This window comes from Loxodonta africana, chromosome 15, assembly GCF_030014295.1.
Source record: "Loxodonta africana isolate mLoxAfr1 chromosome 15, mLoxAfr1.hap2, whole genome shotgun sequence".
Classification (NCBI taxonomy): Eukaryota; Metazoa; Chordata; class Mammalia; order Proboscidea; family Elephantidae; genus Loxodonta; species Loxodonta africana.
In genome coordinates this window covers 13,710,709-13,721,942 of record NC_087356.1, presented here as the reverse complement: position 1 = coordinate 13,721,942, position 11,234 = coordinate 13,710,709, and the positions used below count along the sequence as shown (strand labels likewise).

The window sequence follows — 11,234 nt, the reverse complement described above, 5'->3', positions numbered from 1 at the left end:
AGGTAACCTAAGAAAAGGCAGTGCTGTGGAGATGAAGGGACGAGAAATTTTTTCCAAAACAAAAGAAAACCCATGGCCGTCGAGTCGATTCCAACTCATAGCGACCCTGCAGGACACAGTTGAGCTGTCCCATAGGGTTTCCAAGGAGTGGCTGGTGGATTCCACTGCTGACCTTTTGGTTAGCAGCCAAGCTCTTAACCACTACGCCCCCACTGCCAACACATTTCAAGAAGTAAAGGGGAAGTAACTAGATCCACGTCCTTGGGTGATGCAAACAGTTTACACTTCACTACCAACCTAAAGGTTATAGTGAGACCTTGGGAGTGGGGGGTGGAGCCTCCTTCCCACTACAGAAGCTGAAGTGGGGCACAAACTCCCGCTTCTACCACCAGGCAGTACAGTGCTGGCACTTGACATAGGCTCTGCCAATCCTATACTCTCTCCTGGGACCTTGAATCTTGCGCAAGTAACTCTAAGCTGAGACTATTTAGAAATCGGCACCCAGCAGGGTTACACCAATTGTACACTGGCACCTGTGGTGCTACCTTGCCCAGCCTGTTCCAGCACTGTTGTTGTGGCTGTGGTTCCTGCTGTCTGGCCTCCCTGGGTTCCTGCCCATTCTAAGCTTGGTTCTTCAGCCTTCCCATTTTTGTCAATTCTGTGAGCAACTGGGTATCTTTCCAATAAAATGCTTTTCTGCTTAAATTAGCGAGATCTGTTTCTGTTGCTTCCCACCTAGAACCATGACTGATCAAATGACACCCACACACACACCCACACCAAAGCCGGGGCTGTCAAGTCGATTCTAACTCATAGCAACCTTATAGGACAAAGGAGAACTGCCTCACAGGGTTCCCAAGGAGCAGGTGGTAGATCTGAACCACTGACCTTTTGGTTAGCAGCCAAATGCTTAACAAATGTGCCACGAGGGCTCCACCAAATGACACAGGGCATTGTAAAATGGTGGGGTCAGAAGCTAGGCCGCAGAGGAATAAGAACAGTTATGATTAGAGGAGTGAGAACGAGTGGTTAGGTGACATCCGTGGGTGGTACAAGTGGTTTGTGCTCAACTATTAACCTAAAGGTTGGTGGTTCAAACTCACTCAGCAACTCCACAGAAGTCTTGGCGATTGATCTGCTTCTGTAAAGATTACAGCCAAAAAACCCCTATGGAGCAGTTCCACTCTGAAACACACGGGGTCACTATGAGTCAGAATCGACTCGACAACGGGTTTGGGATGTTTTCGGTTTTGGGTTAGGTGACAGACAAAAGTTACAATGTTTTTGGGACAGCTATTACTGAAGGAGGGAAATAGGATGATTCTATATTTTAAGATAGAAGAAGATTAAAAATGCTAAAGGAAGAGTTAAATATCTGAGCAAAGTCCTTGTAGAGTCAGGACAAGATCTAATCTGGTATGTAAGTGGAGGAGTAAACCTTAAATAGAGATGGAGGGAGGACAAACCAAAAAACAAAACCCACTGCCACTGAGTCAATTCTGACTCACAGCGATCCTATGGGAAAGAGCAGAACTACCCCATAGGGTTTACGAGGACTGGCTGGTGGAGTTGTGCTGCTGACCTTTTGGTTAGCAGCTGAGCTCTTAACCACTGCACCGCCAAGGCTCCGGAGGGAAGACAGTGGGACCAAAATTAGGAAGTCAAATTGAAAGAGGGACAACTGTACTATCTTTATAACTTATGTGTAAATCTAAAATTATCCGAAAACAAAAAGTTTAAGCAAAAAAGAGAGGAAGGGGAGAACAGAATCATGTAACATTTATGCTAATTACTGGAGGTGTGAGCAGGTGTGTCTATAAAACCAGTAACGTATATTGTGGATTATACTCTTAAACACATGACGGAAAGCACGACTAACTTTTAAAGGCAACACTAACAAACTGATACCTCCCTGTTTCAAACAGAGCAAGTACATCTTATTAATTGTGCCATGTTTTCACTGTTATGAAGACTAAATGAGCTCTCACTGAGCAATTAAATAAAACAGACCGTAATGGCAAAGCTGCAGTTTTATGCCCCTAATTGTCTAATGGACTTCCTATTTCTAAAATCAAAATATGAGCACTAGTTTTTCAGCCAAAAATGACCAGCAACCTGAAAAACACAGTCATGCGCCACATAAAGTCTATCTGAGCAACGTCCAACCGCATACACGTCCATGCTCCCATAAGGTTACAATAGAGTTCAGAAATCCCAATCAGACAATGGGACATAGTGGATGTAACTGGGTGTATCAAATGCAACAGCTTCTTGCATACATATGTCCCCTGTATAAAAAGCAACTGCACTGTCAGGTGTACAATGATATGGTACATAATCTATAACACATGCGTCAATAGTCATAATAAATGTCTACGTTACTGGCTTATGTATGTTCCGTACTGCACTTTCTATCGCTACTTTAACGTGAACTTTCCCTACTTACGAATATGAAGTTTACTGTATAACAGTGTATGCTTCGACTCACAAGCAGCAGCATCCAGTCTTGTGTACTGCGTGTCTCCTGAGTGTTGGAGCTTATCGGTGAAGTGCACTATGACTCCCAACATAGCAAAACCAGTGCTAGCGATGGCAACAGCAAGAGGCAAAGAAATAACAATTTGGAAGTGAAAAAGAAGGTATCCCATATGGCTTTGTTAAGTACGTAATAGGGTGTTTGTGCAGTGTCCAAACCACAAACATCCTGTTTTCAAGGAACACATCATGGATGTTAAGCGACGCATGACAGTGCTACCCAAAGAATCTACAGATTCAATGCACTCCTGATCAAAATTCCAAAAGCATTTTTCACAGAGATGGAAAAACTAATCCTCAACTCTATACAGAAGGGAAAGAGGCCCCAAATAGGCACAGCACTTTTGAAGAAGAACAAAGTAGGTAGGAGGCTTCACACTTCCTGATTTCAAAATGTAAGAATTTCAAAACGTAGGACTTCTAGGAATACATTATGATCTATACAGCTACAGTAATCACAATAGCCCGGTACTGGTTTAACGATACACAGAACAAGGGAATATTATTGGGAGCCCAGAAATAAATCTATACATCTATGGTCACCTGACTGTCGACAAGGGCGCTAAGTCCCTTCAATGGGGAAGGAATAGTCTCGTCAACAAACGGTGGGAAAATCAAATTTCCACATGCAGAAAAACGAAGCAGGACCCATACTCACATCATACACAAAAACTAATTCAAAATGGATCAAGGACTTAACTGTTGAACCTAAAAGCATAAAGTTCTTAGAAGAAAATAAAGGGGTGAAACTACAGGATCTAGGTTTTTCTTTTTAATGACAGATTATCAAATACAACAACAAATACACAAGCAGCAGAAGACAAAATAGGTAACAGGAACCTTATAAAAATTAAATACTTATGTTCTTCAAAAGACATTATCAAAAGAGTAAAAAGACAACCTAGACCGGGAAAAAATCTTCAGGAATCATATACCAATAAGGGTCTAATATCGAAAATATGCAAAACTTCTACAGCTTAACAACAAAAAGACAAATAACCCAACCAAAAAATGGGCAAAGGACATGAACAGACACTTCACCAACGAGACTATTCAAGCAGCCACCAAACACGAAAAGATGCTCATTGCCATTAGCCAAAACCTGTTGTCGATGAGTTGATTCTGACTCACAGGGACCCTATAGGACAGAATAAAACTGCCCCACAGGGTTTCCAAGGAGTGGCTGGTAGATAAGAACAGCTGATCTTTTGTTCAACAGCTGAGCTCTTTAACCACTGCACCACCAGGGCTCTCATCAGCCATTAGAGAGATGCAAATTAGAACAACAGTGGTAACACCTCACCCCCACTAGACTGGCAATGATCACAAAAACAGAAAATAACAAATGTTGGGGAGGATGTGGGAAGACTGGAACCCTTATCCATTGCTGGTGGGAATGTAAAACTGTACAACCATTTGGAAAACGGTATGGCGATTCCTAAAAAAAAAAATTAGAAATAAAACTACCCTAATTTTTTTTTTTTTTTAAGGACCCAGCAATTTCACTCCTAGGGGTTTAAAAGTAGCAACACACAGACAGACATATGTAAACCTATGTTCATTACAGCACTAGTCACAATAGCAAAAAGGCAGAAACAACCTAAGTGCTCATCAACAGATGAACGGATACACAAAATGTGGTACATACCATATTTTTACACAAATAACATGCGCTTTCTATGTCTGTTTGCCAGCCACACCCCCCCCACACACACTATGCTAATTTTTTTTAACAGCAACATGCAAAAAAATTGGCATAGCGGGCGCTTATAAAAATACCTCGCAGGGGGGCGGGAATGATGCTGGCAAACACACATAGAAGGTGCATATTATTTGCTTAAAAATACAGTACATACAATGACATACTACCCAGCCATGAAGGAAATGACATCCTAATACATGATACAAAATGGACGATCCTCAAAGACATTATGTTGAGAGAAATAAGTCAATCATAAAAAAGGACAAATATTAAATATTGTATGATCTCACTTATATGAAATAACAAGAATAGGTAAATATGGAGAGATCAATGGTTATTAGTGGTTACTGGGGCAGGAGTCGGGGTGGGGAGAGGGAATCATTCTCTGGGAAGTAGTAAATTTTTGTCTACGGGGATGGGAAAACTGGCATCAACTAAGGGTTATGGTTAACACAACCAGACTCATATCACTGATATCACTAAGCTGCACACCGGAAAAAGAGCGAGGTGGCAAATGTGGTAGTATATATCACAACAACAGCACCCACCGCCAACAAAAAAAAAAAAAAAGAGAGAGAGAGACAGGTTCCAGCTGCTGATGCTATCTATGAGTTTCAACTAAACACCCCATGGGATTAATTTCCTTGGTTCAAAGGTTCAGGGTCACAGTTTCATAGGTCTGTCCAGTCAATTGGCCTAATACTGTTTTTAGAGTTCCCATCTGACCTCCCAGTTTGATGCGCAGTGCCTGGGGTCTTAGGAGCTTGTGAGCCTGCCGCCCCAGATGCAACAATTGGTCTCTATTTACCTGGAGCAGCAGAGGAAAAAGGAGACCTAGGAATCAGAGAAGTAAATGGGCTGCAGATCTGACTGTCTCCATGAACTACTACCTCCTTTGCCATGAGACCAGAACTGGATGGTGTCCGACTGCAATTGCCGAACGCTTGGATCAAGGACTCAATAGCTGGATCCTGACCAAAAGAAGAAAAAATGTGAAACGGAATTTCAAGTTCTTAGGGAAACCAGACATACTGGGCCCACTGAGACTGGTAGAACTCCTGAATCTATTGTCCTCAGGTAATCTTTAAACCCTGAACTGAAATTATCCCCTGAAGCCATCTTAAAGCTAAATAAGAGTTTAGCTCAATTAGTAAAGAATGCCCGCCTTGAGTACTGTGCTCTTTTTAAAGAAATATCTATATGAGATCAAATTGATAACAGTAACTTTAAAGCATAGATGAGATGTTTAGGGGGCAGTGAGTCTAAGTTAATGGTGGTGAAACAATGAGTACAGATAGGGAGAATGGTGACACAATGTGAAGAATGTAACCAATGCAATGTCACTCACCTGTACAAGCAGAAACTGTTGAACGGCTGTATGTTTTATTGTATATATTTTTCACCAAAAATAAATATTGCATATATTCATTCCATCCTAAGCTCATGGGCCACACAAAAACAGGCAGCAGGCCGCATTTGACCAGAAGATCACGGTTTGCCAAGCCCTACATCGGACTCTGTTTTGGACCTGGCCAGCAAATACTTGCATTTTGAGGTGTCCTCAGTTATTTACAGGTCCTTATATTTGAGAGAGAGCAAAAATGACTTCAAGAATTTTTTTTTTTTTTAATAAATCTTCAAGGATTTTAAAGAGGGGATATTGTTAGGTGAGGAGCCCTGGTGGCACAGTGGTTAAATACTCGGCTGCTAACCAAAAGGCTGGCAGTTCAAACCCACCAGCTACCCTGCAGGAGAAAGATGTGTCAAAGATTACAGCCTTAGAAACCTATGGGGCAGTTCTACTCTGTCCTACATGACCCGCTGTGAGTCAGAATCAACACGATGGCAGTGGGTTTGGGTTATCGTTAGGTATGTTTTTCATTCGGGTTTCATCAAAAACATTGGGAAAAAAAGGGCTAATGACCTATGAAGGTGTGACGTTCAGAACAGTTTACAAGCCCACCGGAACAAGAGTGTAAGAGTTACTTTAATGAATTCATTGCTTGAATTAAAAATTCATGCCAGTTTTATCCACGTTATGAGATGGACATCAAGATCACACCCACATCCACACACAGTCTTTATGTATAAAGAGTCCCTGCATATAAATCAATATAGATGCCACATCTAAATCCTTAACCATTAGGCTTCACAAGAGAAAATAATTTGCAATTATTTCTTAGGCATGCTAGACTTCAGCGAAAATTCAGGACGTGTTATCTAACTCAAGATAAAGGCCCACAAGGACAGCCTGCCAGGCACTTCCCACTAACAGGGCAATTACTGCTTAAATAAGATAAAGGAGGATAGCATAACCTTCAAATGCAGCGGTCATTGGTCCATTTTACAAAACACACCAAGAGAGTGAGTTTCAGGTCACACTTAATGCTTTAAAACAGAAATCTAGAAAGTCCAGGGTTTACCATGTTGCTTTTTAGATGCTTCTGTTTTAAAGAATTTCAGGTTTGAGGCCGAAACTGTTTTCACGTCTATTACAGTGAACTTTAAACACTTGTATTTAATGTTTCAGAGCAGAGCTTTCTATTTGAACTTAAGAGAGAAAATGTTTTGGCATTGGGCATGCCTCTTTTCTAGTCACTCATAGTTTCGCTTTGCTAGAAGTCCACAAACATGCCAAGAAAATGAACATGTGAGGAAAAAGGAATTAGAGGAGGAATGGGGGCTTGTGCAACACCTGGGACAGCAGGCAAGACGAACCAAGTTTGACGGTACCCATGTTCAGAGTCAAGTAACTGCTCCTGAAGAGAACACCAGTCGGTATGTTACAAAACCTGTGTTCCTTGAGGGTAGGGACTATTTTTCATTCACCACCACATCTTCATTTTCTAAATCAAGCACACTGTAGGCTCTCAACAAAAGCTGGCTGGATGATGTGGGAAAGGCATTAATCCTACCTCACTTTTTAGAATAATGCCACCTACCTCATTGGGGTGAGGATTTTACTAGATAATAAGTGATTTTTACTCTCATTTTAAGAAAGAACAAACCAAGGCTCAAAGAGATGACATAACTCCTCCAGTAAGTGGACGAAACTCGGCTGAGCCTACTTCAAAGTCCACACGCTCCATGGTTCCCAGTGCTGCTGTTAGGTGCTGTCGACTGTGACTCATAGCAGCCCAAAACGACACAGCAGAACTGCCCCACGGGCTCTCCTGGCTGTAATCTTTATTCAAGTAGATTGTCAGGTCCTTCTCTTGCAGAGCCGCTGGGTGGATTCAAACAACCAACCTTTAGGTTAGCAGCCGAGTGCGTAACTGTTGTGCCACCAGGGCTCCTTCCCTGATTCCTGTTGTTGTTGGTAGGTGCTGTCAAGTCAATTTTCGACTCATAACAACCCCATGTGACATAGCAGAACTGCCACCATAGGGTTTTCTAGGCTGAATTTTTTTTTTTTAATCTTTATGGCCAGAGCAGATCGCCAGGTCTTTCTCCCAAGGCCCTCTGGGTGGGTTTGAACCACAAACCTTTCAGTTAGCAGCCCAGCACTTAACCGTTGTGCCACCAGGGCTCCTATCTCTGACTCCTATTAGCTAAGAAAACTAATTTAAAACTAAAAATAGATTTAGACTATCTCGGGAAAAAATCCTACCCCTCCAAACTGATAAACGGTCCACAGGAAAACAGACAACTGTATACTTTTCCTGGCCAAACACTGTAATCCTAAAATGAGGTAAATGCTCACACTACCTACATCAGAGGACCGAAGTGGTAGCAACCTAAGTCCTTTATATCACCAGAAACTACATCATCAGAATGGGGAGAAAAATATTTCTTCCTCAACCCGTTAAAACAATGTTTATTAAGAATTACTTTTCCTCCTGTAATTTAAAATCTAACCAAAGAATCTCATTGCTTCAAAGACCACTGTAACTCCATAAACAGTACTTCTTTGAACATACAGGTAATTTTATTCATAGGTACTTTTATCACTGTGTGGAAATTAGTAAAAGATGGTTAGTCTAGAATGTTTGATATATCTATAAATAAAATTTTTTTTCCTTAGGATCCCAAATCTGAAATTAAAACTGTTTTGGTCACTTTTTACTCTTGGATCTATAAATGTTGATTTCAGAGGTCATTTCCAACAGCCTGTCTGCTTAGCAACAGAGAGCTCAAAACATTTTCACTAACATCACGTTTTATAACAATGCCAACTTTTATCATCTGTCTAATCCAATAATTCCAAAGTTAATATATTAAATGCAGCTAAGAAACACCTGACCTAATAGAGAATAAATTCTAGTAACTTTAAGTATCAGTAACGGTCATTTAACGATACTGTCCTCCTCAAAAGGGTAAATAAACGTAGTGAAAGAGTAATTTTCAAATAAATGCTTCTCTTCTAGAGTGAAGTTCCTGTAGTATGCCTAGCTATAAGACAAACACAAATTTAAAGAGTCTTAAAAAGCTTCCTTGTCAAGTTTTCCCTGTCAAACTTAAACGCTGAAAATGAGTTGATAGGAAAAAGAGCAACCGCCATCTAATGGGGATATTTAAACACTTAAATCAGGAGTCCAAACACAAATTAAAGTACTATACAGTAAATGTAACAGAGAAAAGGAAGTCTGTCACTGCAGCCTTTGTCAGCACTAAAACAGGAACACTTTTCATCTCAAAAACAGAGAAAATCTATAAACCCTTCACAATTAACATAGTATTTTAACATATGGACTAACGTTGTAGGGACTTTTCAGAACTGAAAAAATTTTTTTTTCAGTAGTTGTAACAAAAACCTAAAATTGTGTTGTTTTAAGGCAAATTAACTTAAAAACCAAAGCAGAAAAAATCCCTAACTTTTTTAGCTTAAAATGGTCTCCAGATTTCTGATGTCCTTCCTTCCTAGGTTACATTCAGTAGCTCCACTACATTCCTTTGTCACTTCGATTTCAATAACAAAGAATCCCCTGTGAACAGCTCCCAGCCTGGCCCTCCACCACCACCAAAAAAAAAAAAAAAAAAATCCTCACAGAAACATGTTCTAAACAACTACAACAAACTATTTTTAAACTAAGGGAAAAAAATCAATTGTTTCCAGTTTAAAATATCACTCCGGTGACTATATAACCTATAAAGCCGTAACAACCCTACAGGCTTGGGAGGAGCTAAAGCAACTTAGAGGATTTGTGGAGAAATGGGAAAAGGAGTCCTGGTTTCGCACAGTGCCAATCAAGCACAATTCTGAGGCTGTATTCAATCTTTCAGGACAGACTGCCCTCGGTTTCTAGTGGAATCTTTCTTCTCGGTGTGTACTCCCCATTCCTGGATCATCCACTTGGAGACAGATCCCCATTGCAATTATTAGGTAGATGCCCCGACCTTCAGCCAACCACTACTCTGCACTCACCTTAGCTTTTCCTCCGGTAACCCATTTAGTCTCAAACTATCAGGACGATCCCGTCTTCTCCTGTAGAGACCTGAGTGGGAAAGTTCTTTAAGCTGTAATGCAGTCATCCTTCTCTCTACACGTCAATTACTGACACTTTACTGCGTTTACGCTGAGCGGTGTGGCTGCCAGGGCTCAGGAAGACAGTGGGACCTCAGCACACCTGACCCAGAGTTAGAAACCTCCACGCAGGCCGTTGAAGCATAGCTTCCTGTTTCTCTGCTGGTACACACCCTCCTCTGCAAGGCATGACTTGCCTTATCTCTGGGCCTTGCACCTTGGAGGGGAGGGGGAGTCAGGAATCCAGAAGACTGACTGTTCATATATTTACTAATAAGCAAAACTCAATAGTTATGAATAATCATACCAACTCCTTTTATAAACGTTTCCAGCATCACTCCGAATTAACATTGGGCTAAAAAGCTCCAGTCATTAATGACTAAAAAGGGTCCTGCCCTGTTTTATTTGCCAGGAAATCCATTAACACTTCACAAGCAGCTGTCAGTTTAAAGAAGTGCCTGGTCATCCTGAGCTCTTTGGGGCGTTTTCCTTAAAAAAAAAAAAAAGGCAGGATTCTAAAGGGAAGTAGTTCAATCTCTCCCTCTCGCCACTCTAAATCCTTTCTGAAAGGGAAGGAAGTATCTTTAACTTTTTTTTTCTTCCATTAAATATTACTCACAAATACATAACTGAAAGGATGGTAGCTTCTTCAACCAGCCTCCACTCAATGATGTTCTCGATATGTAACTCCTCATTCTGAATAAGCCCCCTCCTGCCATGTGTGCCGGCCCAGTTTAATCAGTATTGTCTGCTACGAGTGTCACTGGTAGCCGTGCAGCTCCCATAATGTTTATGTTTGACCTTAGACGGTGACAAAATTAGGAGTGAGGTTTTGGCTTCTGGTGTGTGGGGTAGGAGGGATGCTTGCGAGCAAGATGGAGGGTTATAGATACCAGAGGACAGATAATATGGGGCAAGTCCTTTATCACGCAGCTCCAAATGATGTTAGCACAACGCATGCGTGATTCGCCCACCAATATGATTCAATCCCACTCAACATATATACGTGTATATGAACAAAACAAGATCCCTGGCAAGTTCTTAGCTGATAAGAGTTTGATTTCACGGTCCTAGTAACTTCTCTTTGTGCAATTTATACTGGCTTCTTTCTCTTCTAGGGTCCCTTCAAGGAGAGCACAGAGAAATGGGACTGACACTTGTTTTACACCAAGGGTTAGAGGGTTGCTATGTTCCTACAGGGTCGCTATGAGTTGGAATCGACTCGATGGCACTGGGTTGGTTTTTATGTCCCTCTCTCTAAGAGAATCTGTGTTATCAATACAAAAACTAAGGTGCCTCGGAGGGAAATGAAAGTCTAGGTCTAAATCCTTCTCTCAGGACATACAGGCGCCAGTTCCCCTGAGGGCTAACATTTGCTACCAGGTTTCTAAACTCCGACAGCAAACAGATGGCAGAACAAGCTTCCGCATCTTTTCCAATGACTTTTTATGGTTGTCTTCAAAAGAGAATGTTTATTTTTAAAGAGGCAGAAAAACATTTCCTAATTTTGTCAAAATACTAGGTTTAATTTGT

At 41.2% G+C, this 11,234-nt stretch overlaps 1 protein-coding gene across 4 annotated transcripts in view; it reads right to left on the bottom strand.

The window, feature by feature from the left end:
* LIMS1 (LIM zinc finger domain containing 1) overlaps positions 1 to 11,234 on the bottom strand; it is a 158,517-nt gene that overhangs the window by 54,626 nt on the left and 92,657 nt on the right. Inside the window, exon 1 of one of the 4 annotated variants that reach the window (XM_023552638.2) lies at positions 9,603 to 10,180. The exons of 2 other annotated variants lie outside the window; for them this stretch is intronic. In XM_023552638.2, the coding sequence (XP_023408406.1) occupies positions 9,603 to 9,709 (107 nt within the window). In that variant the 5' untranslated portion in view covers positions 9,710 to 10,180. Of the gene's footprint in view, positions 4,195 to 9,602; positions 10,181 to 11,234 lie in introns of those variants that run through there. One more of the 4 variants, XM_023552639.2, reaches the window with a different exon arrangement.